The sequence below is a fragment of the Gadus morhua genome, chromosome 11, assembly GCF_902167405.1.
Source record: "Gadus morhua chromosome 11, gadMor3.0, whole genome shotgun sequence".
In the NCBI taxonomy this organism is placed as follows: Eukaryota; Metazoa; Chordata; class Actinopteri; order Gadiformes; family Gadidae; genus Gadus; species Gadus morhua.
The window spans coordinates 21,198,315-21,213,711 of NC_044058.1; the positions used below are offsets into that span (position 1 = coordinate 21,198,315).

General features: G+C 48.5%; 1 protein-coding gene across 1 annotated transcript in view; it reads right to left on the bottom strand.

The window, feature by feature from the left end:
* Positions 1-362: 362 nt before the first annotated feature.
* LOC115553642 (CUB and sushi domain-containing protein 3-like) overlaps positions 363-15,397 on the bottom strand; it is a 251,189-nt gene continuing 236,154 nt past the window's right edge. Inside the window, 7 exon segments of the mRNA XM_030370072.1 lie at positions 363-2,696; positions 4,096-4,237; positions 6,168-6,255; positions 7,194-7,309; positions 8,044-8,202; positions 10,302-10,367; positions 11,411-11,590. Coding sequence (XP_030225932.1) covers positions 2,531-2,696; positions 4,096-4,237; positions 6,168-6,255; positions 7,194-7,309; positions 8,044-8,202; positions 10,302-10,367; positions 11,411-11,590 — 917 coding nt within the window. The 3' untranslated portion in view covers positions 363-2,530.

A 15,397-nucleotide genomic window follows, 5' to 3' on the forward strand; every position in this document is an offset into this window, starting at 1 on the left:
TTATTAAGACCTGAATCCAGCAACAGTTTTATCATCATAGAGACCTTCACCCATTTTGGGTTATTTTGGACGTTTGCCAATGAAAATGGGGTAGAAGGTCCTGTTATCTCCTTCAATAAAAGACAGTAGCAACACTCAAGTTCATTAGTTCATATTTTATATATAAATTAAGGATTTATACATTTATGCAGATAAAGAAAAAATACAAAACATTTTTTTTTTGATCTTACATGACATTTACATGTGAAAATGTACACAATATAATCAATAACTTACAAATCTTTTTATCGGCATAAAAATAGAGCTCTATATAAAAGTGTGTTCGTATGTACATACAGTATACATAAACACGGTTATTTTTCTTTTTTTCCCAACTGGATGTCCGTCAGAGTGAGTTACAGATAAACGCGTTCAAAAACAGTTCAACCTGTAGTGTGGGCTTCGCTCTTTTTTCCACGGCCGCATTAGGTTTTTCCCCAATAATAAACGTGAACTCGCAAAATATATATTACATATCAATAACACAACGAAAACCTGTTGGAGATGGGGGGGGGGTGGGGGAGTCAGGGGACGGAGGACAAGGGGGTACCGTGTATCAAAACTGTATAAATGTACAAAATGCAACAGCAGTGATGGGGAATAGACACAAAGTGCGCTAGCAGCAGTCGCTTCACTGGTTCACATATGGCCGACATGCACGAGAATGAGCAAACACAAACCAAAAACAACCCGAACACAAACTGCAAACCGCCCTTCTCCTTCGCATGGGTCCTGTCTGGTGACGCCGACGACATCGCTTCATTATCAAAATAAATATGTTTTTCCTTTCAAATTTGTATACCCCCTATAGTAGCCGTTTTTTTTTTTTTTTCTGTGTGTGTGTTTTTCTCAAGGCACTGCAATGACTCAGATGGGATGTGAGCGGTGGGTTTATTACTCGTTTCCATGAGGAGTGGTTGAAGTGGGAGATGGTGGTGGTGGTGGTGCGTCGTGTGCAAATCCCATATGCGTGTCCTGTACATACGGTGTTGGTGAGGAGATGAAATACACTTTGTGATTCGCGCAGGGGGGGGGTGGGGGTAAACCACGGGTCCTTCTTGGTGAACGTACTAAAATAAAGAGTGACACGTATACTGGAGGACGGATGCGATGCCCTTTGAAGTCCTCCCCAAATAAAACGTTCCGCTCGGAGCGTCGTAGCCTCTTAACTGCCGGTCGACGTCGGACCGTGTCATTCCGAGCGACAGATTCAAGGTAGTTTGGACTCCGGGAAAAAAACTCTCGTAATGTACCGTTTAATCTGTTCCATTTAGAAAAGCTTTAATTATAAAGGTTTTAATTACAACTTCATAGCAGAGTAAAGAGAGGCAGAGAGCAAGACAGGCAGAGAGCAAGAGAGAGAGAGAGAGAGAGAGAGAGCGAGAGAGAGCGCGAGAGATATAGCACAGGGAGCAGAGAGAGAGAAAGATGGAGAGAGCGAAAGAAACTTGTTGAAATCAAAAATAACCGAAAAGTCGAGACTATTCTAAGACTGATGTGCTTAAATCAGTAACAGAACGCCAGTTTTATAAGAGTTGGCGACCCGGTACATGTACGACATACTTAAAAGTGTTCTTTTTTTTAACAAAACTACCGTAGAAAAACATACTTTTTCACAGTTGGATTCAGCACTGTGGAGAGATCCATAGAGGGACACCATGACACTGGAAACCGTACACACACCGTACGGATATAAATAAAACTCCAAACACCCCAAAGAATCTGGAAATTTAAACGTTCTCTTTTTAAGTGTGGAGGGGGTAAACATCGATGTAGAGGTAATTGGGGGGGGGGGGGGGGGGGAATAAACCTTGAAGGGGGAACAGTGCCCACATCAGTCTCTTCTCTAGTACCTAGACCCCCCGCTCCCCCAGACCGCCGCCGGGGAAATGGCCGCTACACCTCAACGACGCCGTCCGGGACTCAACATGTAGTTTGGCATCTTCGACTCAGCCCCCCCCCCCCCCCCCCCCCCCCCCCCCGCACCCCAGGAATATAAAATACTCCCGGAGGGAGGAGGGGCAGCTTTGATATTTTTATTAGTATTTATGTCCTTTTCTTAATAAAGCTGACACTCACGGAGTGTAAAGAAATAAATAAACCTATCTCTTCACCCAACGGAGGAGGAGGAGGAGGAGGAGGAGGAGGAGGAGGGGGGGCCGACCTAAAGCCCTCCATTCCCTCACTTACTCAGCAAATTATTGAACCGTCATATCTGTTGCTCAAAGTGTGCTTTGTGTTGCCTAGACCTAGCTTGTGTGTGTGTGTGTGTGTGTGTGTGTGTGTGTGTGTGTGTGTGGGCGGAAACAGGAAATATATGCATGCCCTGTGTTTGTTTCTCTCTTTTATTTGATGTGTGTGTGTGTGTGTGTGTGTGTGTGTGTGCGTGCGTGTGTAGCATAAAGCATATGCGTGCGTTCCCTCCGTGCGCGTACGTATGCGCGTGTGAATATGTGCTGACTGTGTTTCTTTCCGCCCCACTAGGCAGCCCTCAGACCATGGTGCAGACGGTGTTGAGGGTGGGGTCGAAGCGCACCACCTTGCCCTCGGCCGCCTTGGTGGTGCTGCTGCTGTTGTACATGGGGTTCTCGAAGGTGGCCTGGCCGTTGTTGTTCTCGTGCACCGCGCAGCCTGTGTACTGCGCCTTGTCCGTTTTCCTATAGCAGCGCCGACGTCAAAGGGAACAATCACACACACACACACACACACACACGCGCGCACGCACACGGAGACAGACACACACGCAAACACAGACAAACAGACAGACAGACAGACGCAGACAGACAGACACGCACAGATAAACACAGACAGACACTCACACAGACACACACACAGGCACACACACAGACAAACACACACACACAGACACACAATACAAACAAGCGAATTAGCTAGCTCCAACAGCAATTACTCCGCCCTTATCTTGGCATGAGGTGGTGCAAGCCGAGGTACATGCGCTACTAAACGGTGGTACCACTTATTCGCAGGCAGAGCCCAGCAGACGGCTTCGCTGGGTAATGAACGTGACAAAGGCGATGTGCTTTGAATCTCCAGAGCCCGGAATGCATCTATCAGTAGACATGTGTGTGTGATAACAAAATTTGAGATTTGTCCAAATACGTACATGCGCGCAGGGCTTGCAGTGAGTGCTAGCCCACACACGCGATTACATCCCTACAGTGATTCATTCGGTTGCAAGGGAACTGTCAAACTCATTCCACTGATATCTGGACTGTGCACACACTGTATACCATCCTGTGTTTACAAGGCACATCACACATAACTCTGGGCATTAACCCACAGCCGCCACATTAAAAACGTCACTGTGCATTTCTGCGGGGCAGAGTGTGTGGAGAGAGGCGCCGCAGAAAGCGTGCTATTTTGTGTCTTTATATAGTCTAGTAAATACACATGTGGAGACAGGTACGTCACAATGCGACTCTGCTCTACTCCCCCTTACAGAGCAGAGAGGCAGTGGTGCCAACCAAAGCCTAAAGCGGGGGGCTGTCAAACACTAACACTAATGTAGCCCCCCAGCCAAGTACCCCCTTTCAACAGGACCAACCTTATTGCGGAGTAGATTTAAATCATGAATATAAATCATGAATGCATGCGCATGTTATTTGGTGTGCACCAGAATATTAAATGCATATTACCAAACTTTAGAATTGCGATGTACCACTTCATTTTTTTTTTATTGAGGAGGTTCTCGGATTGGATTCACTGTGTTACGTGTGGAATTCTATTACAATTATTAATAACCAATATTCTTATTTTACTTCCTCTACTTGCATGTTATTTGGAGTGCACATGAATATTAAACGCGGGTTGCCGAACTTGTAGGTTAGAATTCCTATGTGCCACTTAATCTTTTTTTATCTAGGAGGCATTCGGATTGAATTCACTGTATTAGCTGTGGATTTATATTACAATTGTTAATAACCAATATTCTTATTTCAATTCCTCTACTTCTTCCCTACCGTCCCCTAAAGTACCCATATGGGTGCGAGAACCGCAATTTGAGAACAATTGGGCCTCAGGCCCAGAGGGCATTACCTTTGCTTGTAGAGATAGAAGCCGAGCCCTGCGAATATGAGGGCGAAGAAAGGCACCAGGATGGCCACGGCCACGGAGCTGCTGTTGGTGGCGCCGCTGGACTCGGGCTCCACCGCCGTGACGTTCTCCCGCACGCTCATGCCTGCAGGGGGGGGGTCCCCAACACACACAACCAGGGTTTGGACCACAAGGCCAGACCAACGACGACCGGCGCCCAGTGGAACAGGCTCTGGAAACGGGAAGCCCGTTCGGATGGGAACGATGAGCAGGATGTGGATGATGAGGACGATGACGATGGTGATGAAGATGACGCTGTGGATGTCTTGGAGGGAGCGTAGGCGCCTTGGATGGAGGGACACTCTGAATGAAGATGACGATGATGTCGATGATGATGATGATGATGATGATGATGATGATGATACCTGGGAGGGTGGAGGGATTGGTCCACTTTAAGGATGGCTGACCTTGGATGGACAGAAACTCTGAATTAGGATGTGGACTGAGATGATGATGATGATGACGACGACGACGATCACGATCATGATGATGATGACGATGATCATGATGATGATGATGCCTGCTAGGTTGAAAGGGACGGAGAGTGCCCGCTTTAAGGATGCGTGATCTTGGAAGGATAGGAGCGGCAATATGGCGTTAGAGGACATCAGCATTGACGGCGGTGGCGGCGTGGCGAGGGATGGGCGGGAGGGGGGGGGGGGGGGGGGGGGTGGAGGCAGCGGTGCGTTCAGCGTCTGTATCTAATGAGCATCTGCTGATCTATTATCCGCTAATACGGAGCACATCTGCCGTCCCTTTTGGAACTTTGATTGGTTTTCCAACTCGAGGAGCGTTGGCATTTTCATCAGAGACTGCGGTTCTGACAAAGTTGGCTCTGACTTCTTAAGGACACGTGAATGGATGAACGGATAGCTCACACAAAAGTAAACAGAAAGACGTGACGAGACGGAATGAGATCAGTGTTTTGGAGGGGGATAAACACTTGTGTTTTGACACCCGTTCAACAGGCGAGATAATGATTCCAACAAACTGTCACCTTTTATAGGATCTAGGCTTTTTGATTTTTCTTTATCTGCAATTTATTCGGTTTGTCATTTCACCCACTAATTTGTATGATTAGTGTATTAATATGCGGTCCTGAGAGATGACTCAGGGAATGAGTGAAGCGCTATGGCTGTTCCCTGGGATGGTTTCATGGACGGTGATATGATGATTCTTGAATGTATCATCCTGCCACAATATGTGACATTTAACCCTTTGCGTTGAGATATCTCCTGTCCTGTCCTTTAGGGTTGGAAAAGCTGTCTATTTCATGGGCAAATCCACTCGTATAAAATATATAGAAGGAATATTGTGGAAACCCCATTGGGATTGGATGATTGTGACGGACACAGACTAGCCTTCACGGTCTGATGTTTTAAGCAAAGCCAAACATCGTGTGGAACTAGTCCCCACCCACTATCAAACTTTTCTCAAACACCTCCGCACAAACTTCATGTCGACCCTTTACTACTTTTTTTCTCAAATAAGTTGTTTTACGGTTGGGTTGTCCTTAGAGCCGATGCAGTGATGCGAGTGCCCGGAGATGTTCCTCCAGTATGAAGCTAGATACCATTATAGAAACAACACCCGCATGAGTTGGAGCCAACTTTCTCCAACCTTAACCCCATCTCCAGCCCCCACGTCAATACAATTCCATCAGGTCAGTACTCTTTGTGGAAGCCTCCCTTCCCAAAAAACATTAACCTTGAAACATTTTGTTATATTGATAAGGCTTCCCAAAAAGTGTCTGTGTTGAATGATTGACAGGCCACTTAAGGCTGCCGATTCAGCTACCGGCCAGAGGTTTAGCTCGCTTCCACAATACTGAGTATTCTTCGAACAAATTTCCATCTATTCGATTTCTAACTGCCCCAAAAACCGGTAGCGGAATAAAGTTATTCATCTCTGACCCGATGGAGAGGTCAAAGAAGCTGCTTCCGTGTCTTTTCAAGCAGTCTGCTCACTTTCTCAAAGTTGGTTTTTTGGAGTTGGAGGAGGTGGATGTGACGTACCCAGTCTCTGCAGTCCAAACTGCCCGTAGTCTTTGCCCTGGATGGAGCCCTGCAGCACGTAGCTGCCGCCGTCTGGCTCGGCGGAAACCTATAGGACACACAGCGTTACATACATGCGCACACACAAACCTTTTGGAAACGCACAACACAACCGGCAACGCATACAAATATAAAGGAAGGCTTGCGAGTAAGTACCCAACAAGCTCTTCTGTGGCTGTGTGTGTGTGTGTGTTTGGCGTCTGTGTGTGTGTATGTATGTGTGTATTCACACAAGGGGGAGCGAGGAGGAGACACGACACAGCACACTATGTGATCATTATCGTTCCCAGATGATGAATGAAGAAGATGAATTCCCAAGCAGTTTCTTAATTCAGTTCAATCAATGACCATGAACATCTCCGGATGAAACGCATCTGGGCCCTTGTTGTAATCCCGTACGATACGTCTGCATAATGCAATTATCCCGATTATTCGATGGGGTCCGTGGGAACGGCCTTTTCTCATTCTTCCGCCCCTCGTCCTCTTCACGTTATAAGTGCATGTATACACACATCGTCTGACAAAATAATAAAGAGAAAGTCAAAGAGAAACTATCGTCTTCACGGTTAATTTGTAAATGATGTAAACACAAGAAAAAAGGACCGTGAGAGGAAGAAGTTGAGGTGCGGCATGCCTATCTGTCGCTTGTGCACATTGTGGCTCCACAACTGAATTCAACTGCAGTTTCACTTTCTCCCAGAGTAATCTACTTTTCAATCAGGTCTCCCTCCCTAAAAAGAGCTATTTTGGTGTTTGTGTGTGTGTGCTTGTGGCTGTGTTCTTGGGTGTTTGTGTGTGTGTGTCTTGGTGTTTGCGCATCTATGTGCGTGTGTGTGTGTCGGCGCGCATGGCTGCGCGTCTGTTTGTTTATGTGCACCTGTGCATGTGCTTGTTCACGAGCATGTGTGCATGTGCATGTGCACCTGTGCGTGTTTGCGTGTGCGTGCGAGGGGGGAACCCACTCCATAATTCATTGTGTGTACTCACGAATCCGTCCATGGCCCAGGAGTCGTGTGTGATCCTGCTGAAGGGAGAGCCGTGGGCCAGGGCCCGGGCCTGTCTGAGCAGCAGCGTCAGCCGCGCCTCCTGGCTCTTGTACACTCCTACACACAGACACACAGTCACAACGTCAAACACACACACACACACAGTCACAACGTCAAACACACACACACACACACACACACGAAGACACACACACACACACAACAAACATACAGACACACACACACAGACAAACAACGAAAACACAGGGGCACAGTGAAAGTGGAATCGAAGAGAGTAAATGAGTAATGGTAACCGGAGAGGGGGAGAGGGGGAGAGTGGGTGAGGCTGAGGGGGAGAGGGGTGAGGGAAGGTTGGCAGGGATTGAATGAGAAAAGGAAAGTGAAGGAGAGGAGGAGAAGAAGAAGGGAAGGTAGCGAGGGAAGATTGAGTGAGTGGAGGGGCAGGGTAGAAGCAATAAGGTGGATAGATGAGAAGTCAGAGTGAGGAGGAGGAGGAGGAGGAGGAATGTGAGGAAGAGGGGATGGAGAAGTAGCCAGACTTTTTAAGTCGACCCGAGACTTGATGCATCCGTCTTCGGAGCCAATAGTTAATTCGCCCTCTCATGCATGAGACGGCTCGCAGATTGATTGATTGACAGGAGGTCCAGCACAAAATAAATGAAAGTGGCCGACAGCGAGAAGACAGCGAGAGGAGAGGAGGAGGAAGAAGAGGATGAGCATGAAGAGGATGAAGAAGAGGAGAATGAAGAGGAGGATGAAGAGGAGAAAGAAGAGGAGGATGAAGAAGGGAAGGGAGTGAAGGATTTTGTAAACTTAGATTTTTAACTCACCGGAAAGAAGGAACTCCATGTTGCTGTCAGTGAGGGTCGCGTTGACTTTGCCCGAGGAGGCGTTGAAGCTGGTGACTGTCAGGCTCATTGGCTGCTTCTGCCCCTTGTAGTCGTACGAGCCTTTCCACAGGAAGTGAGGCGCGAACACGTCGTCCGGGACTGGGGAAGGCGGGATCAAACATGGGAGGAATAATCACTACCGGTTACCGTTTGGGTCGGAGCGCCGGAACGACGCAATCCACACCTAGACATGTTGTGTTCACTCACTGGTAAACAAGTTAAGCTACTCAAGGAGCCACACAAATATAATTACTTTATACTGAGGACTTTTCTTTGATTTTGGTTTACATCGAATAATCGACCTTTTCCATGTTTAGGGTTGGACAAAATAATTTTCCTAAATTTTTTCGTGAAGTTAAGCTTAAGGTTCTAACTTTTTTTTTCATTGACTGATTATTACGGATCTGTCACATAGATACGTATATCAAACTCATATCCATAATCTATACCTTTGCAATTATCATACATCATTTTCTTTAGTTTGCACCCACGCAATGCTTGGTAAGTACCTTATTTATTTTCTGAAATCCAATCTGTCGATAAGCATCTTTTAATTATCTCTGCATGGGCTTAGGATGTTCGGATATTGTCTCATTGTGATTATAATCACAACTGAAAATATCTATATTGACCGGGAGCCCCATCAACAGTAGAGACATAGAACTGAATGGTTTGTTTGTTCCGTGTGTAAAACAACTCAAAATTTGTAAAAACAAGCTCCGACTTGTTACAAATTTAGAATACCAGCTCTGAAATTAGTCATAACTTCTGAGCTGCGGCCTGATGTCATCATCAACACAGACCATGGCGGCCCTCATCGGTAATGGGAATTCAATTATTATTCTTAACGTTTTCCCAGATTTTTCAACGTATAATTGAATATTTAACAATGTGGTCGATTCCATTACATTTATCTCTGAATAAAGCAATTCTCTGAATGGTCCAGGCAATCTTAAAGATTAAATCAGCTAACGTGAGTTTGTTTCTCCTCTTCCACAAACGTGTCCAAAATAAGCAGAAACTGCTGGCGCCATTACGTTTGTATTTAGCAACGCGCAAACCTTCCTCGGGGCGTCCATGATTTACCCCCCGCAGAGTTAACTCACAGCGTTAGTGCTCTGTATCTGATTAACTCCAAGAAGAAGAAGCGAAGAGGCCGCCTTGAAGCGAACAGCGAGACACTTCCTGTGACGGTAGGGGCCAATTTGTTCAAAGTCCTCCCCGAGGCTATAAGGGTCTTCAAACGGGGGCCACTCGGGTCGTACAGTGTACTGTTGATTACAAGCCCTGTAACGGTGTGACTCCCGTGTTCAGTCTGTGCTTACAGTCTGCCCCGGTGACACACTCAGGGGGAACAGAATGTTCCATCTCACGCCGAGAGACAACTGGAGCGGGGCGCGGAATACCCGCTCATTATATCGTTGGAAGGGGCCATAACAGGACGCGGACCCCCGCGGACCCCCCCCCCCCCCTCGTGCCCGGTCCCTTTATGGCCGGTGAAGTGCACGTGGGGGCGAGTGACCGTGTTCTGTACTGTATTATCCATGTCATAATACGGTATCAAAATATGCTTGCCACATCCTTAAAAGTCTACTTGGGGTGAGTCGTGGTGTAAAATAACTTGATTCTTTAGTGGGAGAATCATTTGATACGAGGCAATCGGTCTACAGATCGAGTACGCAACCAAACACATAAGGTAGCACTGTTTGATAGGGTAGCATGGAACGATAGACTCTGACCGGGGTAGCATAGATTAGCAGAACAATGTATGCAACTATAAAATGCTCCCTTATGTGTTTGGTAGCGTATTGAATCTGCAGTCCCATTTCCTCTATCGTCTCGCACATGCGCAGAATCATGAGTTATGTTGTTCCCTGCACATATATTTTTTATATTTTTGGCATATTGCATTTAGTATTCAGCAGGTTGTACTTTTGAACATTTATATTTGTTTATATTTGTTGTTCTTCACTGTTATATTTGCAGTGTTTGCTATTGCTGGAGGTGCAATTTCCTGAGGGAACCATCCCGAGGGATTAATAAAGTTCTTACCCATCTCTCTATCTATCTAGGTAGCACAATTTGACAGGTAGCATAAATTGGCAGAGCGATGACAGCGGAGGAGGAGGCGGTCTCCGGCGGAGACGGCGGTCTCCGGCGGACACGGCGGTCTCTGGCGGACACGGCGGCTGGCTCACCATTTATCTTGGGGCTGGCCGTCCCCTGCATCGGCTTGGCACTCTTCTCCTGCGACTTGGAGCCGGCTGTGGGCAGACGGAAGGAGAGAACGGATGTCACACACACCGAAGAAACAAATAAGAGAAACAAAATGGACGGTCAGCGATGGCTGAGCGACCCTGGGGCGTGCTAAACCAACCACACACACACACAGAGTCGGCGATTTTAACACGGCCTCGGTGGTTTTGTGTGTACGGTGGCGCACATTAAAAAATTAAAACGACAAACAACAAATCATCGATATTTGCATGCTGCGCACAATGGGAGTGCATAGTGACTTTTAATCAACTCCTTTTGTCTGCGCAGTCTCATCATTGAGCGGTGTGGCGCCAGAGTGTGCGACTGCGTTTGTCATTGTGACACTCACGGCGGCGAAACGAATATGCATGAAGCGACGGAGGTTGACTAAACGCCGGTTGGAGTGCGATTCAACCCCGCAAACAACCCACAAAAGAAGCTTTCACCGACGTAGACATGGCACCGGTTCACAGACCGTGGCCGAGAGGTCGGTGAAAGGCACGCGCTGACCCACACAACACAGCACAACACAACGCAACACACTCTGACCAATTATTCCGCCTCTCCGACCCTTTTAGGGGGAACACCACGCCGGTACCCCACCGTTGGCTGAGTGCTGCGCCAACGGAGCCATGAGGGGGGTTACAAAGCCGCCGCCAGACTCGTACACCGCGGTCTAACGTGGAGGGAGGGGGACGCCGCGGGCGGGTGAGGGGGCTGTGGAGGGTGAGGGGGGTGGGAGGGTGAGGGGGGTGGGAGAGTGAGACGGGTGAGGAGGTTGGGGAGGGATACGGGGTGAGGAAGGATGGGGAGGGATGTAGAGGGCGGGTGGAGGGTTGGAGGAGGTGGAGGAGGATGGGGGCGGGGGGAGGATGGGAGGGTTAGGGAGGGGGAGGGGGAGGGGGAGGAGGGCAGGACGTGAAGGAGGCATGTGGAGGGTGAGGAGGGATGTAAAGGGCGGGGGGAGGATGAGGAGGGTGAGGCCGAGGATGGGTGAGGAGGGGGAGGAGGATGAGGAGGGATACAGGGTGAGACGGGTGAGGGGGTTCACCTCGGCAGACGGGCACCTTCCCGGTCCAGCTGCCGTCGGAGCGGCACACCCGGTGCTCCGAGCCGCCGGCCAGGAAGAAGCCGGGCTGGCAGGCATAGACCAGCGTGAAGCCGTAGGAGGGCAGCTCCAGACCCACCACGTCAGCACTGGGCGGACTGCGGGGCTGCTTACAGGAGTGGGCTGGGGGGGGGGGGGGGGGGGAGGGGGGGGGAAAGAGAGAGAGGGAGAGAGAGGGGGAGAGAGAGAGAGAGAGAGAGAGAGAGAGAGAGAGAGAGGGGGAGAGAGAGAGAGAGAGAGAGAGAGAGAGGAGAGAGAGAGAGAGAGAGAGAGAGAGACAGAGAGAGAGAGAGAGAGGGAGAGAGAGGGGGAGAGAGCAAGAGAGACAAAGAGACAGAGGGAGGGAGAAGGTGAGCGAGAGTCAGGGGGAGAGGGAGTGAGAGAGAGAAAAGGTTACATTGTGCATCACTTCAAACACTCACTCACCTCCAAAAAAGAAAGGAAGGAAATAGTGAGAGTGTGAGAGAGAGAATGTTATATTGTCCATGCATCCCTGTAACTGGGGATTTTACTGAGAGAGAGAGAGAGAGAGAGAGAGAGAGAGAGAGAGAGAGAGAGAGAGAGAGAGAGAGAGAGAGAGAAGGGAGAGTTCCTTTTCCTTATGAAAAGGAACACCTTTTTTGCCACAGGAACAGACAAAGCCTACGGTACACCGGAAGCCTTTTACAAACTTAGCTCCCAGGCATTAAAAATTCAGGAATGTGAAACCGACCAAAATTCAGGAACATGAAACAGACCTCCACCCACTGGCCTGTGGTGAACCTGTGCAGTGTATATGTCAATAGCTACCTTCAATGATTTCCGCTTTTGCACGGGACGCTAGGTAAATATATGGCCAAATACAATCGATCCACTTGAACAAATAACTCCATTCCGTCTGACTCCACAGCCGACATCGATACCTCCCAATGCCACCATCACAGCAGGCATGAGACAGGGCTGATTAGGGATCCATACCCCAGAGCTCACAGTGAGGTGTCAAAGGGAGGGCCAGAGCGCTCTGTGCTGCCACGTGTGCAGGCTGATGAGAGGAGCTGGGGATGGAGGGTGTGGAGCCTTGGCCACCCAGAGACAGGGGCACTCACAGCTCCCACAGTGACAGCAGCGCCAGGCTTTAAGACCAGGCTTTAAGACCAGGCATGAAGGCCAGGCTTTAAGACCAGGCATGAAGGCCAGGCTTTAAGACCAGGCATGAAGGCCAGGCGTGAAGACCAGGCATGAAGACCAGGCGTGAAGGCCAGGCATGAAGGCCAGGCTTTAAGACCAGGCATGAAGGCCAGGCTTTAAGACCAGGCATGAAGGCCAGGCATGAAGACCAGGCATGAAGACCAGGCGTGAAGGCCAGGCATGAAGGCCAGGCTTTAAGACCAGGTATGAAGACCAGGTATGAAGACCAGGCTTTAAGACCAGGCATGAAGGCCAGGCTTTAAAACCAGGCTTGAAGGCCAGGCTTTAAGACCAGGCATGAAGACCAGGTATTAAGACCAGGTCTTAAGATCAGGCCTTAAGAACAGGCCTTGAGAACAGGCCTTGAGAACAGGCCTTAAGACCAGGCTTTAAGACCAGGCTTTAAGACCAGGCTTTAAGAACAGGCTTTAAGACCAGACTTGAAGACCAGGCTTTAAGACCAGGCTTTAAGACCAGGCTTTAAGACCAGGCATGAATACCAGTCTTTAAGACCAGGCTTTAAGTAAAATATAAAAAATATAGGGTTAGAAGAATTACGAAATAAAGTAACCAAGGGAAGAATATTCCTATTCACTGGCAGACTATGAATTCCCATTCTATGCAAACTACTCATACACGCCTGATTGCCTTATACAAATGTAATGAGAACATGTATGGCAGTCATGTGGTGTGAGGGAGATACGCCTTTCTATGGATGCAAAACAGAATTGTCTTTCATAAGGAAAATTAAACAAGTCACAAAAACAATAGATGACTCCATATCAAAGAAGAGGTGGGTGTGTGTAGTGCAAAGGAGAGCTTTATGTGCAAAGATGAAAGGCCTGTCTGAAGAGGAGAGCTGGGGGTTTTAATGGATCTCTGCATGAGAAAGGGAAGGCCAGGGTCATATTCGTGTCAAACACACACACTTATGCAAACACGCACGCTCACCCAAACACACTCGAACAAACGCACCCACCTTTTGAGTTAGGCCACACCCACCATCACATGACCCTTTATCCCTGCCCACCCACCCTCCCAGTACTTACCCCCCCCCCCCCCCCCCCCCCCCCCCCCTAAACATGTCTTAGATGAATCCCAGAGTCACCACGCTCCACTCTCCTGGCGCCGCTCCTCTTCTCGTCTACGTCTTTCTAATGTCATTAAGAGCCTATGAAAGGCCAATTCAGAGTGGCTGTGTGTCCCCACCAGCCAGGCTGCCTGCCTCTCTGACAGCACCCGGCTCAGGCACCAGCCGCGCAGTTACCCCTGGTTGTTCTCTCCCTGTCACTGGAAGCTCACGCATGCACACGGACGGGCACACAGGCACACACACAGGCAGGTGCATTCATACACATATAGACACACGCACGCAGGCAGGCACATGCACACACACACAGGCAGGCAGGGGCACACACAGACACACATGAGAGCGCACAAACACACAGAAGCAGGCGCACACACACAAACACAAGACACACACACACACACACACACACACACACACACACACACACACACACACACACACACACACACACACAGTCTCTCTCCCTCCTCTGGCACTTTATTCGCACCCTTTTCACAAGTCATTTGTTTATTCCTTTCCCGCTCCAACGGTAGCTCGTTTAATTAGGCTAAGCACGCACATAGGCGCTCGTACATGAACACGCCTCTGGGTGTCAGTCGGGGGCTGGTGTTTTGGCAGCAAGGTGCTTTCAGCCTTTGGTCCCGGGCTAATTCTTGTAGAAAAGCGCGGCGTGGAAACAACGTTTGGCGAGCTCCATCGACAAGGAGAGCTCGTTCAAACTGGGTTTTATATTCAAAAGAGGAGGAGAAAAAATAAAGAGAACTGGCATGAAGAGAAACAACAGCCATGTTTCAAAGCCCAAGCGAGTGTTTCGCCACTTCAAACGACTAGCGCACAACTTTATAGAAAGTGGTTAAAAGTGTATCTTTTAACCACTTTGAAACACCCATTAGGCCTCTGGATGAAATGAATGCGTCATAACGCGACAGCTTTGATATCTCAATCAAAGAAAACCGTTTTGCAGCCTGGCATTAAATGCTCCTTCGATGTGAGGTACATTTAGCGTGTGTGTATGTGTGTGTTTCTGCGTGTGTGTGTGCATGCTTGCATATCGATAGCCTCATAGCATAATCGTCTAAGTCATATCTTGTATTTTGCGTCACGTGATGTCAAAATGCAAAAAGTGCAAAAGGCAAATAGAGGACTTAGCCAGATAGTGATCATGGAATGTAAAAAGCACTCTGATTGGCTTAGGATTAAGCCAATGAGGTGCAGTGAATCAGCAGGGTGAGCAAGAGTAGAGTTAGTATCACAATTTGGCCAAAATATGACTCAAGCGGTCATGCTATGAAGCTAACGATACTTTCATGCATAGGTGCATGCATCTGTGTGATTGTGGGTGTGTGCATGAGAGACAGACAGACCATGAGAGAGAGGGAACCTGTGTGGAGCTGCAGGTGCGTTGTGTCTAGTAAAACACACAGTTTAAACCCCAGGTAGTCAGTAACCTTCTGCAGACTAACAACATCCGCTCTGCAGCTTATCTCTGGGAGCTCTGCGAGCTGACTGCTCATCTCCTTTATAATGAATATATATCTACTGTATCTGTGTTGAGTTCTCCCCTTGCTCTAGGGCTTGTACGTTGCATTGTCACAACGCCGTGATCGTCTCTATTTTGGAAGCACGGGAGCATCGGAATGCGAGTTATTTTGTTTGGGGTGATGATGTGAATG